This window comes from Pleurodeles waltl, chromosome 2_1 (assembly GCF_031143425.1).
Source record: "Pleurodeles waltl isolate 20211129_DDA chromosome 2_1, aPleWal1.hap1.20221129, whole genome shotgun sequence".
NCBI classification, from domain to species: domain Eukaryota; kingdom Metazoa; phylum Chordata; class Amphibia; order Caudata; family Salamandridae; genus Pleurodeles; species Pleurodeles waltl.
Window position 1 is genome coordinate 32,472,318 of NC_090438.1, and position 25,909 is coordinate 32,498,226.

Below are 25,909 nucleotides of genomic sequence, written 5' to 3' on the forward strand. Positions count from 1 at the left end.
GACTAGTGGTGCCTGTTTGAAGTCTGACAACTGCTTCTTCTGCACGTTTGCAGACTATGCCACGCCGGGTGTTAGTTACAAATATGGAGATAGGTTTGGTATTGATCGGCGGTCTCTTTTGTGCTTGCAGAAAAACACAAAGGTTTTCCCATGTATGTGGTGCAAGACGCTGTGCAAAAACTTCGACATGCTCTCCAACGTGGACAAGAACAACCGGATGGGGCTCTTCTGCTCAGTCTGCTGTATCACCTCCCACAAGGTCAAGCAGTCTGGCCTGACAGGTAAGCTGCCATGCGCACCTGCTTTAAGGATGGTGTGCCCGTGTTCATACCTCATGCCACCTGTGGAAGATTAGCTTCTCTGGAGCGTAGCACGGCTGTGCCGCCTGACTAGAAATCCACAGAAATAGTCTGCTCTGCTACTTTTAATGCAGCGTTTGTGCATGCCCTAGACTTTCTGATGAGTGGAAAAGAATGTATAGTCCTCAGCTCAGTTAAATGAGTTCGTTCGAATAAAACCACTGATAAAACTTGTAATTTTTGCACTCAGTTCGTCTAACAGATAAAATGTCAATGTGTTTCCATTTTAGAGACTGCTGAGATGAGGCCCATAACTTAAGACTCTGTGGTTGGGCCAGTGATTTAATTCCAAACTAATTCAGAGCGACTTGACATTTACTCGTAAAAGTTCAGGAAGGTTCTTGATTATCTCCTTGATGGGTTGCATTCCCTCATCTTCACGCTCAATGTTGTCTACTCCTCCATGAGGGAATAATAGTTTGCTAAAAATACAGCAACAAATATTTGCATCTTTTTGCTTTTATTTTAATCAGATGTTGAACTGCTTACTAAAATAACAAATACCATTTCCTTTCGTGCCATTCTTCATTTGACAAGTGGAGGGGCACTTTGTGCTTCAGAGCCCGTAGTCTCTTGCAGCTCGCAGAGTTTGTAGGAAAGCTTGCAATACAGTCTCTTGCAGCATCAGAATATGTTGTGTGGTCTGATTCTATTTCCTGGCATAGATTGTGGGCTAGTGCTCGTTTCCCACACGGTGGAACAGCAGATCGGATAACTCACCGGGAGCACTGGATGACCCTCTTCCTCTGTGGTTTCTGTACAGGTCCAGCCCGACCATGCAGTCTGTGCAGGCGCAGCCTCTCCGAGCCTGTGTATTACAACAAGACCGATCGCGTTGTCTACCAGTTCTGTAGCCCAAGCTGCTGGACCAAATTCCAGGTACCGTAGCTAGTGATGACTGCTTCATCACAAGTTTATACTTGTTCACTGCCATCCTTTCCAGATGTACACTCACTTTCCTCTGACTGTCTCTTACACACAGTTACATGGTTCTTCATCTGCTATTTATCATTGCTTGCATTCTCGTGTGCGCATGCGCATTCTGTACAGAGCCGTCTCCGCCCGAAGGGCAACATTAACTTGTTACTGCTATGAATGTCTGTGCTTTCTTTGGTCCACTTCTACATATGGCTATTTACCATCCTCTTGTTTGCTCTTGTTGCATTGGGCCTGTTTTTGGAGAAGGTGTTCTGTATATCCCTTTTCTTTAACTGTTGGCAGCTTTGCTTGTTTGTATTCTGCCTGTGCATGTTGTTTGCACAGTCTCTGGTGTAAGCACTTGTTGCTTTGCTGCACTCGCTCACTTTCATCAATCTGTCCCTTTCCAGATCCCGATGATGTTTAGATGCTACACTTTCCCCGTTGGGTGTCTCCTTGATCTCCTTCTGCTCTTTGGAGTTCTCCCTGTATCTTGCAGTGTGATTGCATGCAGTTCGCTGTACCTTGACCCGTCTGCTCTCTTGCCTTTTTTTAGCGTACAACTCCTGAAGGGGGCATCCACCTGACCTGCCATTACTGTAACAATCTCTTCACTGGAAAGCCTGAGATCCTCGACTGGCAGGTAAGCAGTAGAAGCGCCCACTGAGCCTGTGTGAAGTGTACATCTCAAGCCTCGTATATTGAGAGGGTGATGTGATGGTGTCATGTCTAATGCACCCTCATATTGTGCCTAAAATTGAACCTTTTGGTTTGGGGAGGAGGGGGGAGTTTTTGGAGGATAATTTCAAAGCAGCAGAAACAAAAGCATTTTGCCAAAGCCAGTGCTATCGGTCTCCAATTAAAGGACTTTTATCCGAATGGTTAATGGGGAAAAAGTAAGAGTGACTGTTTCCAAGCTGTAAATGAAGATTCTGTGCATTTATCCTGTTATTTCCAGTGTCTGCTCCCCTTGCAAGGTGCAAGATCCTTTCCCACCTGAAGAAGGAAGGAGTAAAAGATACAGCATCTGCCCCTTTCTTCTTTTAGCAGCTCTGAGCGGGATTTTGCAGGATCTATAGACGGCATTACCACAGGGAGCCTTGCAGGAAGCAGTGTGCTGATTTCATAGCTTTAATTGCCAAGCTCAAGCGCTTGCGTAACTTAGAACTGATCTGATACTTACTCAAAAAGATTATAAGGACCTCTGGAGGGCAGACTGATGAGCTATTACTTCATTCACTTGTAAAAGCCATGGACATCCCTGCTTTGTTCCAAATGAGGTCTTCATGTCCTCACAATTGTGCATGTTTTTGAAGCTCTACCATCGCATACGTTGAATACGTATATTAGTCACCTAGCACTTTTGCAACGCCTCCCTCCTGTAGAAAATGATTGTGTTATGTTGCACCCATCCACAAGTAGAGAATGTGTATGTTGGGATTTTCCATTTTAGTCACTTCCTTATTGCTTTCTGAAAAATGTAGTAAAATTCATGCTTCCTTTAGTATTTCGTAATTAGCTGCTTATTTATGCTTTCAGGAAAATTTGCAGTATATTTTGTTATATCAAATGTAAAAACATTTTTTTATACTATGATGCGATAAGATCCACTGACGGAACTATAATACAGTTTTAAACTTGTACATCGTGCCTGATGCGGCACACCACTGCCCCATGCTAGCTTCCATGACGCCATCTTGAAGCATTATTCCCACTCGTAAGATTCTAGCAATAGCTGTCTGTTCTTCTAACCGCAGATTCCTAACCTTAGAATATTCCCCAGGCATCCGACTGGATCCAGAAACTTTACTCACAAGTGCTCCTGTACGCCACTAATTGACGCCATACGGCTTTGCATAGGCGCCCTACCTCTTCATAAGTGATGGAGCAGAGCTGTACATAAGGAGCCACTGCTGCATGCTGGCATCATTTCCTTTATTTCTGCATATGCTGGTGTGGCTCCAAAGATCAGCTTCCTGTTTTTCCTCATCCTTCAGACAGCTTGTAAGGTCAAATTCCAGTGTGCTGGGGATCAGTGTCCCCACCTAAAACTGGTGACAGTGCAGCTGTGGCAGTTTCAAGCAACCAATCTTTGGGATAGGGAAAGAGGAAGGGGACAGCCCTTCAAAAGAGCAGCTCCTCAAACAAGTGACTATGCACTCCAAGTGCACCACCACAAAACACCAGTTTTGCGGGAGGGGTAGAATAGGGCCTGGGTAGTGTCTTTTAGATAGCTGTTCAGGCCCTAGAGAGCTGGATTCAAGACCTGAAGAAGGGAAACAGACCCAGCCCACTCCTGGCAAGCAGGAAAATGGGAACCCAAAGGGATGGAACCTCTTTGAGAAGGGGAGGTGCTATGACTGCAAGCAGTCAAGGCACAAGAAAGGGGATGCGACTAGTACAGCCTGAGGGAGGAGTTCTCCGATGCAGACATGTCAGTGGCCGTTTGTTGGGAGATGGACCTAGTTGGTGATTTGGTGTTCTCTGAAAGTGGTAGCAAGTACTTCCACCAGATCACAGTAAATGGGGTCCCTGCCTCTGCACTGGGGGATACAGGTGCCGACCAGACCATGATGGCTGACAGGCTGGTTTCCTTAGAACAGTATGTTCCAGGAGAGGTTGTTAGTGTGAGGAATTCCCACAGGTAGGAGACTGTCCATTCTGTGGCCACGGTGTACCTAGACTAGGAGGCCCAGAGAAGGGTGGTGATCAACCCTGACCTCCCCCAAGACTGTATCCTAGGCAGCAAGTTCCCACAGGTAGAAATGACCCAGGTGAGGTGGCTGCCAGGGGTACCCAACCTGCTCAAAATACTGGATGAACAGTCTCTAAAAGCAGGAGGCCCTAGAAGAGAGGACAGGGTAAGAGGAGGAACCAGTTTCTATTGAGAAGGCCAGAGGTCACTCTTAGTTATAGGACCAGAGAGCCATCGACTGCTTCCTCGGTTAGGAGAGGGCCCCAAGGCTGGCCCTGGTGAGGCTACTGCTTACCCAGGAGTACCACCTGCCCCGTCACAGTGACAAGAGACTGGCCAGCCAGACCCCGCTGGGACACCTGAAGAGTTTCACCCTTAAGGGGAACGGTGTGTTTGTCTTGAAGTCCTGGACTTCCCGGCACCTATTCAGCCCCTGGACACAGCCCCTGGCAAAAAAGAATGTAAGTACGGTGCCTATCATCTGAGATGGTGGCCCTCCAATCAAATGGACCCAAGAGGTTCAAGGAAGCTCAGGAGCCAAGTGGGTGACTCTTTTCCAGCCCCTAGCCTGGAAGTGAGGCCTATTCCTGGCCTAAAACTAGCATGCCTGGCTGGGGGAGAGCTCAGGGTCTGGTTCCTGACACGGACACCCTCCAGTGGCCTCTGCTGTCTGCTTGCCTTTAGGGCAGCACTGGCCCTCTTGTGGGCACCAGTGCCTGACGTGAGGCAAGATGGCCTTGCTGGTCATAGTGGGTCTACACTCCAGCTGGGCGACGTCTGTAGGTAGTCTAGGGTTAGCTTTATCCCATGTCAGGGCAGATAAGGCAAATGTCCCCTAATCCTAGATGGTAGCTATGTAAGAGCTGGACAGAGGCCAAGTTTAATCCGAGGTAAAATTTGATGGAAGGCCTGACACTGTTGGGTAAGTTGAAATCCCCACAGGGATTGGTCCTGATTGTAGGGTCATTTGCAGCCTGACATTCTACTAAGTGCTAAGGGCTTTCCACATTGTTTCTGCTGAAACTTCAAGGAGATCTACGAAGGGTATTGGCTGTTACTCCTTGCCTGTGAGTAGGGGGTGGGACTTCGTTTAGTGCTGGCCCACTGACTCTGAACACTGGGATGTTGATGCCTAAAACATGTAGAATTGGCTATTACCTGAGTGGCATATTTAACATACCTATAAGTTCTTAGTGTTTACTACTCTGGGCACCCAAGGTCTGTAAGTTAAAAATCACTGGTGGATTGCAGTACCTGTTCTCACCACTAAAGTGACAGTGCAAAGCATGTCTTCAGGCCTACCCCTGCAGCCTGAGAGTACGGTTTCAAAGTGGCAAATACAACATAGCAAATAAACTTTTCTATTACCGTAGCCTTCCTTCTTAAATGCTGGTAAGTCACCCCTAAGGTAGGCTGCAGGAAGTTGGCTCTGTATGTACTATTTCAAAGTAAGAAATAGCATGCACAGATTCCAAGGGTTCCCCTTAGAGGTAAGATAGTGGCAAAAAGAGATAATTCTAATGCTCTATTGTCTGGTAGTGTGGTCGAGCAGTAGGCTTATCAGAGGGTAGTGTTAAGCATTTGTTGTACACACACAGGCAATAAATGAGGAACACACACTCAGACAATTCCAGGCCAATAGGTTTTTGTATAGAAAAATATATTTTCTTAGTTTATTTTAAGAACCACAGGTTCAAGATTTACAAACAATACTTTAAATGAAAGGTATTTCACTTAGGAACTTTAGGAACTTTGAATTAGCAAAATAGCATATACAGTTTTCACACAAATGGCAAATAGCTATTTTAAAACTAGATAGTGCAATTTTCAGCAGTTCCTGGGGGAGGTAAGTGTTTGTTAGTTTTGCAGGTAAGTAAACCACCTACGGGGTTCAAAGTTGGGTCCAAGGTAGCCCACTGTTGGTGGTTCAGGGCAACCCCAAAGTTACCACACCAGCAGCTCAGGGCCGGTGAGGTGCAGAGGTCAAAGTGGTGCCCAAAACGCATAGGCTTCAGTGGAGAAGGGGGTGCCCCGGTTCCATTCTGCCAGCAGGTAAGTACCCGTGTCTTTGGAGGGCAGACCAGGGGGGTTTTGTAGGGCACCAGGGGGAACACAAGTCCACACAGAAAGTACACCCTCAACGGCACGGGGGCGGCCGGGTGCAGTGTGCAAACAGGCGTCGGGTACGCAATAGGTTTCAATGGGAGACCAAGGGGTCTCTTCAGCGATGCAGGCAAGGGGGGGGTGCTCCTCGGGGTAGCCACCACCTAGGCAAGGGAGAGGGCCACCTGGGGGTCGCTCCTGCACTGGAGGTCGGATCCTTCAGGTCCTGGTGGCTGCGGGTGCAGTCTCTTTACCAGGCGTCGGGTCTTTGATGCAGGCAGTCGCGGTCAGCGGGAGCCTTGGGATTCCCTCTGCAGGCGTCGCTGTTGGGGCAACTCTGGCTACTCACGGTCTCGTAGTCGCTGGGGAGTCCTCCCTGTGGTGTTCGCACCCGACACCCCCGGCTCGACTTGTGGAGAACAGAGTGCACAGTCTCACGCTTCCGGCGGGAAACGTCTGTTGTTTCAAAGTTGCTTCTTTTTTGCAAAGTTGCAGTCTTTGTGGAACAGAGCCGCTGTCCTCAGGAGTTCTTGGTCCTTCTAGATGCAGGGTAGTCCTCTGAGGCTTCAGAGGTCGCTGGACCCTGTGGAACGCGTCGCTGGAGCAGTGTCTTTAGAAGTGGGGAGACAGGCCGGTAGAGCTGGGGCCAAAGCATTTGGTGTCTCCGTCTTCTCGGCAGGTTTTTCAGTTCAGCAGTCCTTCTTCTTCTTAGGTTGCAGGCATCTATCTTGCTAGGTTCTGGGAGCCCCTAAATACTCCATTTAGGGGTGTGTTTAGGTCTGGGGGTTAGTAGCCAATGGCTACTGTCCTTGAGGGTGGCTACACCCTCTTTGTGCCTCCTCCCTGAGGGAAGGGGGGCACATCCCTATTCCTATTGGGGGAATCCTCCAAAAATCAAGATGGAGGATTTCTAAAGGCAGGGGTCACCTCAGCTCAGGACACCTTAGGGGCTGTCCTGACTGGTGGGTGACTCCTCCTTTTCTCATTATCTCCCCTGGACTTGCCGCCAAAAGTGGGGGCTGTGTCCAGGGGGCGGGCATCTCCACTAGCTGGAGTGCCCTGGGGCATTGTAACACGAAGCCTGAGCCTTTGAGGCTCAATGCCAGGTGTTACAGTTACAGTTCCTGCAGGGGGGAGGTGTGAAGCACCTCCACCCAGAGCAGGCTTTTGTTTCTGTCCTCAGAGAGCACAAAGGCCCTCACCACATGGGGTCAGAAACTCGTCTCTCAGCAGCAGGTTGGCACAGACCAGTCAGTCCTGCACTGAACAATTGGGTAAAATACAGAGGGCATCTCTATGATGCCCTCTGTGTGCATTTTTTAATAAATCCAACACTGGCATCAGTGTGGGTATATTATTCTGAGAAGTTTGATACCAAACTTCCCAGTATTCAGTGTAGCCATTATGGAGCTGTGGAGTTCGTTTTGTTACTGGCCTCAGAGTGACAAAGGCACTCTCCCCATGGGGCCAGCAACATGTCTCTAGTGTGGCAGGCTGCTGGAACCAGTCAGCCTACACAGATAGTCGGTTAAGTTTCAGGGGGCACCTCTAAGGTGCCCTCTGTGGTGTATTTTACAATAAAATGTACACTGGCATCAGTGTGCATTTATTGTGCTGAGAAGTTTGATACCAAACTTCCCAGTTTTCAGTGTAGCCATTATGGTGCTGTGGAGTTCGTGTAAAACAGACTCCCAGACCATATACTCTTATGGCTACCCTGCACTTACAATGTCTAAGGTTTTGCTTAGACACTGTAGGGGCATAGTGCTCATGCACCTATGCCCTCACCTGTGGTATAGTGCACCCTGCCTTAGGGCTGTAAGGCCTACTAGAGGGGTGACTTACCTATGCCACAGGCAGTGTGAGGTTGGCATGGCACCCTGAGGGGAGTGCCATGTCGACTTAGTCATTTTATCCCCACCAGCACACACAAGCTGGCAAGCACTGTGTCTATGCTGAGTGAGGAGTCCCCAGGGTGGCATAAGACATGCGGCTGCCCGTAGAGACCTTCCGTGGCATCAGGGCCCTTGGTAGTAGGGGTACCAGTTACAAGGCACTTACCTGGATGCCAGGATGTGCCAATTGTGGAGACAATGGTACATTTTAGGTGAAAGAACACTGGTGCTGGGGCCTGGTTAGCAGGGTCCCAGCACACTTCTCAGTCAAGTCAGCATCAGTATCAGGCAAAAAGTGGGGGGTAATTGCAACAGGGAGCCATTTCCTTACATAGGCCCTAAGTGCCGAGAGGGCAGGGTGCAGGGTATTTGAAAAGTTTGATGTGCGTACTTGGTTTTTACATGATCAGGCATTGAAAAATCTCCAGTCGTTTTTCACTATTGCAAAGCTGGCTCACCCATAGAAGAACACCAGGTTACATTATAGCACCTGATTATTGTAGGAAAACCCAGTTTTTGACATGGTTACTCCTCATTTTTTGCCTGGTTTCTGATGTGGCTTTAACTGTTAGCGCACTGGGTCCCTGCTAACCAGGTCCCCAGTGCCAGGTCTCTTTCCCTAAAACTGCACAATTGTTTTGTACAATTTGCAAAATTTTGCTACCAGTGTAAGTCTCTAGTAAATGGTACCCCTGGTACCGAAGGCATGGGGTACTAAGGAAGGTCTCTGAGGGCTGCAGCACCAGTTGTGCCACCCTCGGGGACCCCTCACTAAACTCACAAAAGTGCTGCCATTGCAGACTGTGTGTGTTGGTCCAAACTGAATTGAAAACATGACCTGTCACACACCCCTGTGTTCCAGGTCCCCGAACACTGCATGTTGCAGGTGTACGTCACCCCTAAGGTAGGCTTCATCCAGGCACATGTGAGGGTATATATGCATGAGTGGTTATGCCCCTACTGTGTCTCTGTCGATTCTGAGACCTAGTAAGTGCACAAGGAAGCCATTTTAAATGCATGTGCTGGACACTGGTCATTAAGAGTTCCCCAGCTACATGATGGCGTCCCTGAATCCTGGGATGTTTGGTATCAAACATCTCAGAATAATAAACCCTCACTGACCCCAGCAATGGATTTATTAATTAATGCACGCAGAGGGCACCTTAGAGGTGACCCCTGAAATCCTTCCCAGCTACTGGTGTGTTCACTGGCTGGTACAAACCAGTGCAGCCATCTTAGACCTAGTTCTGGCCCCCTGAGGGGAGGGCCAACGCTCTTGGAGGACCAGAACAAAGGCTTGCTCTGGACAGAGGTGATAACACCGCGTTCATAACAGGATTGCTATTGCAGGGCCGTGGAGCTTCAAAGGCAAGGTTCATCCAGGCACATGTGAGGACATACGTGCATGAGCGGATATGCCCCTGCTATGTGTCTGTCGATTCTGAGACATAATAAGTGAACCGGGAAGCCTTTTAAATACATGTGCTGGACACGGGTCATTATGAGTTCCCCAGCTACAGGATTGTTTCACTGAAGATCAGGACGTTTAGTATCAAACGTCTCAGAATAACAAACCCTCATTAACCCCAGTGATGCTTTTTCTTTAAAAAAGCACCAAGAGGGCACCTTAGAGGTCCCTCCTGAAAACCTACCAGCTATTAGTTTGCTGACCAGTTCAGTGAGTGTGTTTCTGGCCCCCCGAGGTGAGAGCCAGCGCTCTTGAGGGCCTGATATAAAGTTCTGCTCTGGGCAGAGGTGTGACCTCCACTCCCAGGCAGGATGGACATCGAAGGGCAGGGAGCTTCAAAGGCCTTGCCGCCTTTGTAATGTGACCCAGGTCTTTCCAAATGGTGGGGACGACCCCCACCCCCAATCCTGACCCCACTTTTGGCGGCAGCATAGGCGAGACAATTAGTTCAATTAGGAGGAGTGCCCACTTCATGCCAGTCCCACCCCTAAGGTGGACAAGCTGAAGTGGACACAACTTTTTTAATTCCTCTATCTTGTTTAAAAGGAAGAAAACCACTATGGTTAAGGATATGCCCACTTCCCAGTGGAAGTGGTCGTACGAAGGGTGTAGTCACCCTAAAGGTGAGTAGCCTATTGGCTACCGTCTGGCAGCCCCTGTAACGCCCCTAAATTGAGTACTTAAGTGGTATCCATAAACCCTCAAACTCAGATTCCCACAAACTAAGAAGACCTGGACAAAGAGTTTCACCCGCAGAAAAGCAGAAGGAACTGACCTGGAACCAGAAACTCAGGCCTGCCTGCTGACCTCGAAGCATCCTGCAGAAGAAGCCAACTCGTCCAGCCTTCAATACTCAAGTCTTCTGTGGGCAGTGGACTTGCCCAACGAGAAGAAACTCCAAAGAAAGGACTCTGCAGATGCTGGAACCTTGGAAACCCAACCCCAGAAGTGTCCATCATAGTCGACCTCCATGACCTGAGGTGAAGCCAACTGATGGTGCCAATGATGGTTCCCCACTGCCCAGAGACACAGTCCAGTGTGGTCTCACCCATCTTGGACTCTCATGAGACACCTGCAGCCTCAACACAGGACCCTCTGACTGCCAGTGCTCCTGGGTGTGAAATCCCAACACCTAAAGATGCCCTGCATTCGTCGCCCCCGGGCACAGGAGAAGAGGACCAAAGGTGCACCCACGTCCCTGTGAACCCCACGTCTACTACTGTCCTTGATGTCCCTGACTGGCTTCCTAGCCAGAGCCTGCTGTCTGTCTTCAAGTGGACCAAACTCCCTTAGGAAAAGATTGGGCACCCAGTGCCTTACTGCACCTCTGCACCAGGCCGACCCAGTGCCGCCCGGTGTGACCGGTTGGTGTGGTTCTGATCAGTGGCCAGTACTTTTTTATTTTTTTATATGCTTTTATGAATACAACAATTCAAACTCAAGCAAGCAACAGTTACAATAGCATTGATTACGTACATGCAATGCATTAAATCTTTATGTGCATTCTTACAGTAATAGACCATGTCCATTCTGCTGGGCCAGTCATGACCACGATTACAGTAGTGTTCTCTTAGCGGCACCCCCAGGCTTCTGGAGCAGTAATTCATTCTACAAATTCTTGTTGATCATATACCCGCTCCTTGTTATACTGCAAACTGTCAATTCATGTGAAATATGCATTTCAATATTGCACATCTATTCTCCTTCTGGTTCACCAGTCTCCTTGCCAACAAAATACCTATGATGAGGGTCCCAATACTTTTTGGGCCGACTTTTGGGGGGAATTAGTTCATTGTATGTGTCTGTCTGGGTATTACAGTATAGCATATCAACATACCATTCCTTTAAAGTCGGTAGGGGGCCACGGTCCCATCTCATAGCTATACTGCGTTTTGCCAGCAGCATACCCATTGAGACCATACGTCAGCTTTCTTTCGCAACTTCCCTGTCGTATCCTAGGAGGGTCAGGAGTGGTGTGCGCTCCAGTTGGCTACCCACTGAGCTGGAGGTTACTGTGAACACCAGAAACGTTGTATGCCTGGGCAGGCCCATGCCATATGTATAAAGCCCGCTTCGCCCTCTCCACATCTGGGGCAATCAGCCCATATCTTACTTGTCTAAGGGGTGTGTAGTGGAGCAACTGGTGCCGCCCGTTTAGTGATGTATTTCGTGTTACAGCACAGCAGTACCGCTACTGCGTGTCTGTGAACTGTGTCCCTGTGAACTGTGTCCCTGTATCCCTTTGCCATTCCACTAAAAAATTTGTTAACTCCATCCCTAGTGCCTCTTGTGCGTAAGCGTATAATCTAGTGTAGGAAGTTGGCTCTGTATGTGCTATTTCAAAGTAAGGAATAGCATGCACAGAGTCCAAGGGTTCCCCTTAGAGGTAAAATAGTGGTAAAAATAGATAATACTAATGCTCTATTTTGTGGTAGTGTGGTCGAGCAGTAGGCTTATCCAAGGAGTAGTGTTAAGCATTTGTTGTACATACACATAGACAATAAATGAGGTACACACACTCAGAGACAAATCCAGCCAATAGGTTTATAGAAAAATATCTTTTCTTAGTTTATTTTAAGAACCACAGGTTCAAATTTAACATGTAATATCTTGTTTGAAAGGTATTGCAGGTAAGTACATTAGGAACTTTGAATCATTTCAATTGCATGTATACTTTTCAAGTTATTCACAAATAGCTACTTTAAAAGTGGACACAGTGCAATTTTCACAGTTCCTGGGGGAGGTAAGTTTTGGTTAGTTTTACCAGGTAAGTAAGACACTTACAGGGTTCAGTTCTTGGTCCAAGGTAGCCCACCGTTGGGGGTTCAGAGCAACCCCAAAGTTACCACACCAGCAGCTCAGGGCCGGTCAGGTGCAGAGTTCAAAGTGGTGCCCAAAACGCATAGGCTGCAATGGAGAGAAGGGGGTGCCCCGGTTCCGGTCTGCTTGCAGGTAAGTACCCGCGTCTTCGGAGGGCAGACCAGGGGGGTTTTGTAGGGCACCGGGGGGGACACAAGCCCACACAGAAATTTCACCCTCAGCGGCGCGGGGGCGGCCGGGTGCAGTGTCAGAACAAGCGTCGGGTTCACAATGTAAGTCAATGAGAGATCAAGGGATCTCTTCAGCGCTGCAGGCAGGCAAGGGGGGGCTTCCTCGGGGAAACCTCCACTTGGGCAAGGGAGAGGGACTCCTGGGGGTCACTTCTGCAGTGAAAGTCCGGTCCTTCAGGTCCTGGGGGCTGCGGGTGCAGGGTCTTTTCCAGGCGTCGGGACTTAGGTTTCAGAGAGTCGCGGTCAGGGGAAGCCTCGGGATTCCCTCTGCAGGCGGCGCTGTGGGGGATCAGGGGGGACAGGTTTTGGTACTCACAGTCGTAGAGTAGTCCGGGGGTCCTCCCTGAGGTGTTGGTTCTCCACCAGCCGAGTCGGGGTCGCCGGGTGCAGTGTTGCAAGTCTCACGCTTCTTGCGGGGAGTTGCAGGGTTCTTTAAAGCTGCTTCTTGAAACAAAGTTGCAGTCTTTTTGGAGCAGGTCCGCTGTCCTCGGGAGTTTCTTGTCGTCGTCGAAGCAGGGCAGTCCTCAGAGGATTCAGAGGTCGCTGGTCCCTTTGGAAGGCGTCGCTGGAGCAGAGTTCTTTGGAAGGCAGGAGACAGGCCGGTGAGTTTCTGGAGCCAAGGCAGTTGTTGTCTTCTGGTCTTCCTCTGCAGGGGTTTTCAGCTAGGCAGTCCTTCTTCTTGTTGTTGCAGGAATCTAATTTTCTAGGGTTCAGGGTAGCCCTTAAATACTAAATTTAAGGGCGTGTTTAGGTCTGGGGGGTTAGTAGCCAATGGCTACTAGCCCTGAGGGTGGGTACACCCTCTTTGTGCCTCCTCCCAAGGGGAGGGGGTCACAATCCTAACCCTATTGGGGGAATCCTCCATCTGCAAGATGGAGGATTTCTAAAAGTTAGTCACCTCAGCTCAGGACACCTTAGGGGCTGTCCTGACTGGCCAGTGACTCCTCCTTGTTGCTTTCTTTGTTCCCTCCAGCCTTGCCGCCAAAAGTGGGGGCCGTGGCCGGAGGGGGCGGGCAACTCCACTAAGCTGGAGTGCCCTGCTGGGCTGTGACAAAGGGGTGAGCCTTTGAGGCTCACCGCCAGGTGTCACAGCTCCTGCCTGGGGGAGGTGTTAGCATCTCCACCCAGTGCAGGCTTTGTTACTGGCCTCAGAGTGACAAAGGCACTCTCCCCATGGGGCCAGCAACATGTCTCTAGTGTGGCAGGCTGCTGGAACTAGTCAGCCTACACAGATAGTCGGTTAAGTTTCAGGGGGCACCTCTAAGGTGCCCTCTGGGGTGTATTTTGCAATAAAATGTACACTGGCATCAGTGTGCATTTATTGTGCTGAGAAGTTTGATACCAAACTTCCCAGTTTTCAGTGTAGCCATTATGGTGCTGTGGAGTTCGTGTTTGACAAACTCCCAGACCATATACTCTTATGGCTACCCTGCACTTACAATGTCTAAGGTTTTGTTTAGACACTGTAGGGGTACCATGCTCATGCACTGGTACCCTCACCTATGGTATAGTGCACCCTGCCTTAGGGCTGTAAGGCCTGCTAGAGGGGTGTCTTACCTATACTGCATAGGCAGTGAGAGGCTGGCATGGCACCCTGAGGGGAGTGCCATGTCGACTTACTCGTTTTGTCCTCACTAGCACACACAAGCTGGCAAGCAGTGTGTCTGTGCTGAGTGAGAGGTCTCCAGGGTGGCATAAGACATGCTGCAGCCCTTAGAGACCTTCCTTGGCATCAGGGCCCTTGGTACTAGAAGTACCAGTTACAAGGGACTTATCTGGATGCCAGGGTCTGCCAATTGTGGATACAACAGTACAGGTTAGGGAAAGAACACTGGTGCTGGGGCCTGGTTAGCAGGCCTCAGCACACTTTCAATTGTAAACATAGCATCAGCAAAGGCAAAAAGTCAGGGGGCAACCATGCCAAGGAGGCATTTCCTTACATCTAGTCACTAGTTTGCGGGGCTGGTGATCCACAACAACCATGGAAAGTGCTTGCATTTCAGGTGGTTCCTGCAACTCATCCCCCAGCAGTGTGCGCATAACATGGCGTGCCCTGTAGTACTGATATTGCATGAGTGGGGAAGTTTCCTTGTAACTGCACCTTGATTGCAACCAAAGTGCGCATTACCCCTTCATTAAAAAAAATCTCCCATCGTCTTAATGTCCAGACTATGGAAGGCTGCAACCGCACTTTTCTCGCCCCAGCGTAAACCATTCAATCGGTATATGAGGGCAATATAATTGTGATAGCACTTTCCTAGCCATGAGGCTGTGCCATGCGTGGGTGGGTGGGTGGGTTGTGTTGAGGAAATCAAGGGTTCCATGACTGCGGACCGGGGACTGAAACAACTGACTGGGCAGAGGGTGTGGCGCTGAGATGCCTTTCTAATGTCAGATAGGGCATCTCGGGGTGGTCTGAGTATCCAGTGATGTGCAAATGTTGAGTGTGCTACTCTGTAGTATGTCTACGGGTCGGGTGCATTGAGTCCACCCATCTCATATGGTAGGGTCAATACCTTCCACTGTACTCTAGGCTGCCTACCTGCCCATGCTAACTTAATGAGCAGGGTCCTCAGGGTGGAAAAGACTGCCTTCGGAAGCAGGATAGGGATGTTCTGGAACAGGTATAAAAATCGTGGCAATATCACCATCTTCTTGAGGGCTATATGTCCCACCAGGAACAATGGTAGCCTAATCCATCTGTCCACATTTTCAGTCAGCTGTTGTATTGCTTTTCCTTAATTGTCCCTCACGATTATTTGTGGGTGTGTGTGTGTATTTGGATGCCTAAGTAGCGCACTGAGTCTGTTTCCCATTTGAGAGGGAAATTCATAACTATTGGAGTTGTGGCCCGTGTAAGGGGGAATGCTATAGATTTCTCCAGGTTAATCAGCAAGCCGGAAAGGGTGCCAAATTCTATGACCTCTTGGAGTGCAGGTGCGAGGTTGTGTCTGGGGTTACGTATGTACAGCAAAGTGTCATCTGCATATGCAGAGATGATCAGATTGTATCCTGGAAATCGGATGCCCCTGTGCCCGTGATACTCGCGCAGAAGCCAGCGGCTCCGTGACCAATACGTACAACAGGTGCGATAGTGGACATCCCTGCCGGGTGCCTCTCGTGATGGATTTGACCTCTGAGCTAGATTAATTAACTCTAATTCTGGCTATGGGGGCTGTGTAGAGCGTTTGAACTAGTGGTGTAAAAATTTCTCCCACCCCTATGCGGCGCAGCACTGCCAGCATGAAGCTCCCTTCTACTGAGTTCGATGCCTTTTCAGCATCAAGGAAAACTGCTATTGCACTCACCTCTGGGTCTATGTGTTGTATAGCACAAAATACTGTTCGCAAATTTGCCGTTAGGTTGCGGCCGGGGGATAAATCCTGCTTGTTCTGACTCCACCACTTTCGGCAGCACTGTCGCCAGCCTATCTGCCATGATTTTAGCAAAGATTTTTGTGTCTACTTTGATCAGAGATAGCGGTCTATACGAGGAGCATTGTGTGGGGGGTTTACCTGGTTTAAGTAGTGTAATATCAGTGCCCAGTTCTTACCTTAACTCCCTTAGATTGGGTTTGTAAATTGTTGTTAGCCCTGTGTTGACCGAATGTTGTTTTTCCTCCATTGGATAACCTTGAAAGAATTCTTAAAATGGTACTATCTATTTTTGAAACTGCAAAGTATTTATGCTTAACAGTCTAGTAACCTGGTTACGAAGTTCTTCTGTTTGAAACATATATAAAAAGAAATGTTTATTTATTTAAATTGGGCTTGGATTTATTCTTTGAGTGTCTCATTTATTGCCTCTGAATACAACAAAAGCTTAGCGCTGCCCCCTGATCAGCCTAACTGTTCACCCACGCTACCACAAATAGAGCATTAGCCCTGTCTACTTTTGCCTCTGCAATAAAATTGGGGATCCACTGGTCTCTCTGCTGTTCATTTTAGTGCACTATATGGAGAACTAGCTTCCTACACCCAGCACAGAGATCTTTAAGCATCCCTTAAATTCAAGGGTCCTAACATCACAGGTTGATTAAAAAAAAAAAAAAACAACAAAAAAAAACACACACCAACTGTGACCCCCTTACATCAAAAGGCATGTTTCACCTGAATCTGTAGTGGTGAATACAGCCAGAAGATGGGCCAACTCGCAAGGTACCAGCGAACCTCCTCCCAATGACGCGTAAAGCAGTAACTATGGAGCCGCAGGTAAGCGGGTGGCAGCGCAGGCCGCGAACCTAAGATCACTAATTCTGGAGGCCTCCTCTCCAGGAGCAATAGAACCCAATGAGATGGAGGAATAACCAATAGAAACAAAGATGCTCAGAATTAGTGAAGGAAGGGTACGGACGTATCCGATGCAACAATCCAATGTGTCCTAGATGAAGCAGACACCAGCTCGAGAGGCCAACACTGCCATTATCTTTAGGTGCCATGCTTGGCTAAGAGTATCGGGCTTGAAGCCTAATGCCAAACAATACCTCCTCAACGCACCTTTTGATGGGAACACCTATTTGGTCCACAAGTGGTCAAAATGAAGGAAAAAATCAAAAAGGATACAGACTCCGCTAAAGCCATTTGTACCCTTCAAACATATCATCAGAGGGGTTCCTTTCAGAGGAGCCAATACAGAGGGCCATCCAAAACTGCCACCTCTCAAATGCCACAAAGCTCCTGCCAATAACAACACACTCTAGGAGAATACTATAGAACACAATACAGAGGAAACAAAGGTTGTGGTTGTGGATCCACTTCTACTAAACAGCGACTCTGTCCACATCACCCAAAATGCCGTAGGACACCTACAAGATCTAGTGTTGGGAGGGTCAGCGACCCATTGCTCTCTGCAGTGGTGGAACAGCAACGATCTGTTGCAGGGTCAACCCTTCAAAGCGCCGTTCCAAAATTGACCATTACGACACTCATCCTTACATGTTTGGGGTGCACATATGCCAGATCTCACAGTGCGTGGCCAGTAGTCCCTGGTGCAGGAATATCTACACATCAATCATCTAGAGCGTCTTGCGATTCAAATAAAATAGCACTCAAAGGTTTTCCACAACATCTTCACCACAAAGTGGTTCTAGTCCGCACCAACATCATGACGGCCACGTACTACATTCAGAAACAAGGGGGCAGACACTCTAGTTCTCTTGCGTAGCGGAGCACATATGGCACTGGGCCATACATCACATCATCCACCTCCTAGCATAGCACCTACAAGATGCATGCAACGACTTTGCACGTACGCTTTTCAGAAAGCAGCAGCAGGTACCCGAGTGGGAGATACGTACAACACTGCTCCACTCGTACTTCCAGCGGCAGACCTACTTCGCCACACAGCAGAATGTGAAATGCAAAAGCTTCTATTACAGGTTTCCTCATCCACATTTCAAAGGCAATGTCCTATGGATCAGCAGGTCAGGGATATTTGTTTACACCTTTCCTCCTCTCCCAGTCTTTCCTTGTGGTGTTCCAAAGCTCACACACATCCCTCACACTAATTCTAGTAGCCCCAACATTGGCTTAACAAGCATGGTTCACAACCCTACTACAGCCATCAGTTCTGCCACATGAGAAGCTGCCCATCTGGCCACATCTTCTAACCCAGGACCAGGAAAAGTTCACACACCCAAACCCCAAACAACTGAATCTAGTGATCTGGCTTCTGAAGTCTTAGAATGCGGGTACCTCAATCTTCCACAAGAATGTTTGACAATTCTAAAACCAGCACGCGGGCATACCACACAGTTGTGTAACTGTGAGCTAATTGGAAGTGATTGGTGAATTATTGTTTAGCAAAACAAATCCGACCACTCTCCCTGTGGTAGAAGACCTTATTTGCTACCTACTACATTTACAACAAGCAGGCCTTGCATTGATCTCCATTAGGTTGCACATAGCAGCACTTGCTGCATACATGCAAAACACAGCACGTCTTTGCTTAAAATTCTGATTGTTAAGGCCTTTATGGAGAGATTGAAAAGAGTTATTCCTCCCTCCAGCACCAGCCTGGAATGTTAGTTCTCACCAGGCTTTTATAGGCCCTCCATTTGAACCACTACATTCATATGATGTACAGTTCCTCACATGGAAGGTAGCTTTCTTAGTGGCTATAACATCTCTCAGACGGATAAGTGAATTTCAAGCGCTCACTTTTGAAGAACCTTTCTTCCAAATTCATCCAGATAAATTGTTACTAAGAACAAACCCCAAATTTCTCCCTAAAAGAAGAAACATCTTTTCATGTAAACCAAACCATTGAGCCCCCAGTGTTCTTTCCGAAACCAGACTCACTTGCAGGAAAGAGCTCCAACACTCAACATTAAAGGAGCAGTAATGTATTACATCAACAGGTCAATACCTTTTTGCAAAACTCCACAACTTTTTGTCCTTTTTCAAACCCAATAAGGGTACCAATATCAAAAGCAGGCATCATGGGGTAGATAGTAAAATACATACAAACTTTCTACTGCAAAGCTAAGCGGTTGCAACCTGCAACTCCAAAAGCTCATTCCACACATGAAAAAGGAGCCTCTATGGGTTTCCTAGGAAACATTCCACTAGAGGATATCTGTAAGACAGCTACATGGAATAACCCGCTTACATTCACAAAACACTATTGTGTAGATGTCTTAACTAACCACCAAGCTAGAGTGTGTCCAGCTGTATTATGAACACTCTTTCAGACATATGCGTCAACAATTGGCTAGCCACCCCATACAGGAGCACTACTTTACATTCACTGCTAAGTATATGTGTCTATGGCCAACACACGCAACGAGTGGAACAGGGTACTTACCCTGTAAGCATCTATTCGTAGTGTGTTGAGCCGTAGATTCATATGCACCCAGCCTCTCCCCGGAAGCTAATGGCTGACCTACACACTACTCTACTTAAGCACCTACCTTGATCAAACTATAACCTTCATGTTCATCCTTACTCTCTCTACGGCTCCTATTCTAAGCTCACCCGATGAGCCAACAAAGGAGCAGATGACCATGCGAGACAGACTATGGGAGGAATCACTTCACCTCGTAACTAGAAAGAGCTCTTCGAAGACTAGATGGCAGGCGTATGCTAAGCATCCGAATCTACAGCACTACACGCTATAAATAGATGCTTACAGGGATAGTAACTTGTTCCTTCAAGGATCAGTTGATCACTAGCCACACCTGTCACCATATAAAAGAAGTCAATAAGCACACAATTTCAACATACCAGCCATTAAATATGTCCTAGAGAGTGTGAAAATGCTGTGTCCCCACCATGTTGTCCTACTCCCTCAGTGGAACCGTAGCTTGGCTCTGGTGCGTCTCATGAAACAATCATTTGGGCCAGTGCACATTCCAACACCAATGGCAATCACTTAAGTAAGGAGTCCAAGAGCAATAATTGATAATTCACAAGAATACAGTGGTTATAAGAACCTCAGTTAAATGGCAGTAACGCTTTTTCATGGAAACCTTGCAATGCAGCGGAAAAGGCATTGCATACATTAGACGACAAGGGCAATCGTGTTCTGCATTAAAGTCTAGGTAATTCTTTCTAGCTCATGCGTCCAGGGTATTGGGATAGCATTGTCCTAAAAGTACTATAGCCAGATGGATAGTACAGATTAATTATCTAAAGCAAAAGCATGTTCCCCTGGAAGCTACATTGGCTTTCTTCCCGACTGTGCCTACGTCGATGACGTAGAGAACAAACTTTAAAAACGTTGATCATCCAGGTCCAACTACTTGATGACAGAATAGTGCACAGTGTGTGAACCTAGTATTCTCAGGCTTCAAGATCATTACTCCAGAGAGGTAACTGATTTCTTTCTCCTACTACATGGAAACTTACTACCTCTCATTTTGTGCAGGGAAGTACTAGCTCTCCAAGCTATACAAATAAATAACTTTCTCCCAATACATAAAGTGAGTTTTGAGGAAAGGCAGTGAGCTCAAATCGGAGTTCAATAGTAATAGTAGCCTGTCGCGCTATTGATCAATCACTTCACTAACGCAGAAACTTCTCAGTGATGACAGATTGACCCAGAACCCTATTAAAAGTCCTCCCGTAAAGTAAACATAAATTAAACATTTTGAAATAAATCCGATGGAATGCTGGTAGTGCTCTCACTATTTGGGCCACATGGGTGTTCCTTTCTTATGGTGATGGTTTTGTGTTCATGGACTGGACACCTGCGTTGATGCTGACTTTTTTTCTGTGACAGAACAATGTTTACCAGTTTTGCTGCAAGGATTGCTGTGACGATTACAAGAGGTTACGCGGTGTGGTGTCTCAGTGCGAGTACTGCAAGCAGGAGAAGCTTCTACATGAAAAGATCCGATTCTCTGGGGTGGAAAAGAACTTCTGCAGTGAAGGTAAGCTGGAAAGCGGTGATATAATGTTGATCAGTCTTGTGCAGAAACATGGAATGGTCATGTAAGAACCCCAGAAATTTTTTTGAATGTAGCACAGCATGTAGATACCCTGTCAGAGGATAGGCTGATGACAAGAGACTGCATCGTGAGACGGTATAGAGATAGCAGAAGAATGAAACCTATGTCTCGTGAGGAATTCCTGCCATTTAAGTAAAAAGGAGAGGGATATGTGTTCACATCCTGACCGTTCCTGCCTCCCTGGCCCTCAAACCACATTCTGCTCAGAAGATGGTGTATTGCAGCTCTTTATCACATGCCTTCCTCCAGAAGATAAGGGTGTAGTACATTGATTTGTTGTATTTATGAAGCGCCTCGTACCACTGGCAAGAAAGTAATCTGTTGGCAATGCCGCTTGGTGGGAGAGTTATGGATGGAATGTGTCTGCTCCATATGGGTAATGATTCTCCCGTGCAGGATTCTGTTGTCCTGCCTAGTTGTCGAGCTGGAGTTAAAAGGACCAAGCAATAGTATGGTTTTTATTTAATTCTTGATTTTCATTACGAATGTATAAATATAAAAGGCTATGTTATCCATAAACATTTGAAGCAATTTCAGCCCCACATTGGAAACCCCCGTCTGGCCTGTGCTTTCTTCTCTAGATATGCATGTGACCATTTCAGTCAGAAACGAACCAGAGGAAAGACAAGTATCTAGTTCCACAGAACTAATCCACAGAACAATATTGTAGGAAGTTGGCTCTGTATGTGCTATTTCAAAGTAAGGAATAGCATGCACAGAGTCCAAGGGTTCCCCTTAGAGGTAAGATAGTGGCAAAAAGAGATAATACTAATGCTCTATTTTGTGGTAGTGTGGTCGAGCAGTAGGCTTATCAAAGGAGTAGGGTTAAGCATTTGTTGTACATACACACAGGCAATAAATGAGGTACACACACTCAGAGACAAATCCAGCCAATAGGTTTTGTTATAGAAAAATATCTTTTCTTAGTTTATTTTAAGAACCACAGGTTCAAATTCTACATGTAATATCTCATTTGAAAGGTATTGCAGGTAAGTACTTTAGGAACTTTGAATCATTACATTAGCATGTATACTTTTTACATAAAACACAATAAGCTGTTTTAAAAGTGGACACAGTGCAATTTTCACAGTTCCTGGGGGAGGTAAAGTATTGTTAGGTTTCACAGGTAAGTAAGTCACTTACAGGTTTCAGTTCTTGGTCCAAGGTAGCCCACCGTTGGGGGTTCAGAGCAACCCCAGTCACCACACCAGCAGCTCAGGGCCGGTCAGGTGCAGAGGTCAAAGAGGTGCCCAAAACTCATAGGCTTTAATGGAGAGAAGGGGGTGCCCCGGTTCCAGTCTGCCAGCAGGTAAGTACCCGCGTCTTCGGAGGGCAGACCAGGGGGGTTTTGTAGGGCACCGGGGGGGACACAAGTCAGCACAAAAAGTACACACTCAGCAGCGCGGGGGCGGCCGGGTGCAGTGTGCAAACACGCTTCGGGTTTTCAATGGTTTCCTATGAGAGATCAAGGGATCTCTTCAGCGATGCAGGCAGGCAAGGGGGGGCTCCTCGGGGTAGCCACCACCTGGGCAAGGGAGAGGGCCTCCTTGGGGTCACTCCTGCACAGGAGTTCCGTTCCTTTAGGTGCTGGGGGCTGCGGGTGCAGAGTCTTTTCCAGCCGTCGGGAAAGGGAGTTCAGGCAGTCGCGGTCAGGGGGAGCCTGGGGATTCAATCAATCAATCAATCAATCAATCAATCAAAATTTGTATAGCGCGCTACTGCTACTGCTCAAACAGCCAGGTCTTGAGTTGCTTCCTGAAGGAGAGGTGGTCGTGGGTCAGACGGAGGTGGATGGGGAGGGAGTTCCAAGTCTTGGCTGCCAGGTAGGAGAAGGATCTTCCTCCCATGGTGGCTTTTCTAATGCGTGGCACGGCGGCGAGGGAGTGGCTGGTCGATCGTAGCTGGCGGGTGGGAGTGTAGAAGGTCAGGCGGTTGTTGAGGTACCTGGGGCCCAGGTCGTGGAGGGCCTTGTGTGCGTGGGTGAGGAGGCGGAACGTGATTCTCTTGCTGACGGGGAGCCAGTGCAAGTCTCTCAGGTGTCCGGAGATGTGGCTGTGTCGGGGGATGTCAAGGATGAGGCGTGCGGAGGCGTTCTGGATGCGTTGGAGTCTATTCTGTAGTTTGACCGTGGTTCCGGTGTAGAGGGTGTTACCGTAGTCCAGTCGGCTGGTGACGAGTGCCTGGGTGACCGTCTTCCTGGTTTCGGTGGGGATCCATCGGAAGATCTTTCGGAGCATGCGTAAGATGTTGAAGCATGATGAAGAGACGGCGTTGACTTGTCTGGTCATCGAGAGGGAGGAGTCCAGGATGAAGCCCAGGTTGCGTGCGTGGTCCGTTGGTTTGGGTGCGCTGCCCAGGGCAGGGGGCCACCAGGAGTCATCCCAGGCAGATGGTGATGATCCAAGGATGAGGACTTCCGTCTTGTCCGAGTTTAGTTTCAGGCGGCTGTTCATCATCCACTCGGCTACGTCTTTCATCCCTTCGTGCAGGTTGGTTCTGGCGGTGGCTGGGTCGTTGGTGAGGGAGAGGATCAGCTGGGTGTCGTCGGCGTAGGACATGATGTTGAGGTTGTGATGGCGTGCGATGGCTGCGAGGGGGCTCATGTAGACGTTGAAGAGGGTGGGGCTGAGTGAAGATCCTTGTGGTACGCCGCAGATGACTTTGGTGGCCTCGGATCTGAACGGGGGGAGGCGGACTCTGTGGGTTCTTCCGGTGAGGAACGAGATGATCCACTCTAGAGCCTTCTCTTGAATTCCGATGTTGCTGAGGCGCTGCACTAGGGTGCGGTGGCAGACCGTGTCGAACGCTGCGGAGAGGTCCAGGAGGATGAGGGCCGCTGTTTCCCCATTGTCGAGCAGGGCTCGGATGTCGTCAGTGGCTGCGATGAGGGCGGTCTCGGTGCTGTGGTTGGCTCGGAAGCCGGACTGTGAGTGGTCGAGGGATCCATTAGTCTCGAGGAAGGCGGCCAGCTGTCTGTTGACGGTCTTCTCGATGACTTTGGCAGGAAACGGGAGGAGCGAGATGGGGTGGTAGTTCTTGAGGTCGGTGGGGTCTGCTGATGGTTTCTTCAGGAGGGCGCTGAGTTCGGCATGCTTCCAGCTCTCCGGGTAGGTGGCGGTGTTGAAGGAGCAATTGATGATGTCCCGGAGATGGGGTGCGATGACGGAGTCAGCCTTGTTGAAGACGTGGTGGGGGCATGGGTCGGTTGGTGATCCGGAGTGGATAGTGTTCATCGTATGGATGGTGTCTTCGGTGCTGACCGGGGTCCAGGCGCGGAGGGTGGTGTTGGGGGGCGTCTGTTTGGTGGTTGGGTGCGTGGTCTGTGCGCCGAAGCTGTTGTGTATGTCGGCGATCTTGCGGTGAAAGAACGAGGCGAGTGAGTCGCAGAGGTCTTGTGAGGGGGTGGTGTCGTTGTTTCCGGCGCTGGGGTTGGAGAGCTCTTTGACGATGCTGAAGAGTTCCTTGCTGTTGTGTGCGTTGTTGTCTAGTCGTTCTTTGAATGCTGTCTTCTTGGTGGTGTGGATCAGCTGGTGGTGTTTACGGGACGCGTACTTGAGGGCGGTCATGTTGTCTGTAGTCGGGTTTTTTCGCCAGGCTCTCTCGAGGGTGCGGCAGTTCTTCTTGGAGTTCTTGAGGTCGTTGTTGAACCAGGAGGCTTTCTTGCTGTTGGGCCTGATGGGATGGGTTTTCAGAGGTGCGAGGTTGTCAGCGCAGTTGGTGATCCACTGTGGAAGGTTGTTGGCTGCTTGGTTGGGGTCCGCTGAGCTGGCGGGAGGGTTCTGGCTCAGTGATGTGGAGAGCTGGTCGGCAGTGATCTTGTTCCAGCTCCTGCGGGGAGCCTGTTGTGGGTGGTGGTGAGTCGTGGTTTTTCTGAAGCTGAAGTGGACGCAGCTGTGGTCTGTCCAGTGGAGTCCGGTGGAGTGGCTGAAGGAGATGTACTTGCTGGAGGAGAAGACTGGGTCAAGCGTGTGTCCGGCGTAGTGGGTGGGGGTGTTCACCAGTTGCTTGAGTCCGAGGTTGGCGAGGTTGTCCAGCAGGGTGGTGGTGTTGTTGTCGTCGTTGTTGTTCTCCAGGTGGAAGTTGAGGTCCCCTAGGAGGATGTAGTCGGCGGAGGAGAGGGCGTGAGGGCTGATGAAGTCTGCGATTTCTTCGCTGAATTGTGTGCTGGGTCCTGGGGGGTCTATAGATGAGGGTGCCTCTGAGTGTGGTCTTGGGGTCGGTGTGAATCTGAGATGTTCGGCAGCTGTGAGGGTGTCGTCGGAGTTGGTCGTGATGCGGATGGTGTTCTTGTGGACAATGGCGATGCCTCCTCCTGTCTGGTTGATGCGGTCCCTCCGGGTGATCTTGTATCCGTCCGGGATGGCGATGGTGATGTCGGGCGCTGAGGAGGCGTTCATCCAGGTTTCTGTGAGGAAGGCGACGTCTGGAGATGTGGTGTCGAGCAGGTTCCAGAGTTCCACGGCGTGTCTGTGGATGGAGCGGGTGTTAAGCAGGATGCACTTCAGGTGGTTGCTGTTGGTGCTTGGTTTGGCGGGCGCGGTGCGGGTCTGGATGCAGGAGAACTTGCAGGATTGGCAGGTGAAGGGTCCGTGGGTGCGTCTTGGGGCGGCACGGCAGCACCCGGGGATCCGGCCGGTGTTGAGTGCGATGAGGGTGGCGGCTTCGTAGGTCCGGCGTGTAGGCTCGCAGCGGTGGGGGCCAGGGGGTCTGGCGCTGGGCGCCGTACAGGCGCGGACGGGCACAGACGGGCTTGCCTTTGGCGCGCCTTCGGCGCGGCCGCTGCGCGGCCTCCATATGAGGGGAAGAGGGAGGGAGGAGCAGCTGGGAGGTGGGAGCGGGGCGGCCAATGGGGAGCAAGGGGGCGGAGCTACCGGAGTGTAGCGGCGGGAAACGAACGGGCGGCGATGGGGTGACGCGACGAGGCTGGAAGAGAGAAGAACACAGTAAGGGCAAACAAGGTAAAAACAATACA

At 49.2% G+C, this 25,909-nt stretch overlaps 1 protein-coding gene across 5 annotated transcripts in view; it reads left to right on the forward strand.

Moving 5' to 3' along the window:
- Positions 1-25,909, forward strand: part of ZMYM3 (zinc finger MYM-type containing 3) — a 451,376-nt gene that overhangs the window by 136,008 nt on the left and 289,459 nt on the right. For all 5 annotated transcript variants that reach the window (XM_069209214.1, XM_069209211.1, XM_069209204.1 and 2 more), the window contains exons 8-11: positions 131-281; positions 1,123-1,238; positions 1,834-1,920; positions 20,709-20,859. In XM_069209214.1, the coding sequence (XP_069065315.1) occupies positions 131-281; positions 1,123-1,238; positions 1,834-1,920; positions 20,709-20,859 (505 nt within the window). The remainder of the gene's footprint in view (positions 1-130; positions 282-1,122; positions 1,239-1,833; positions 1,921-20,708; positions 20,860-25,909) is intronic.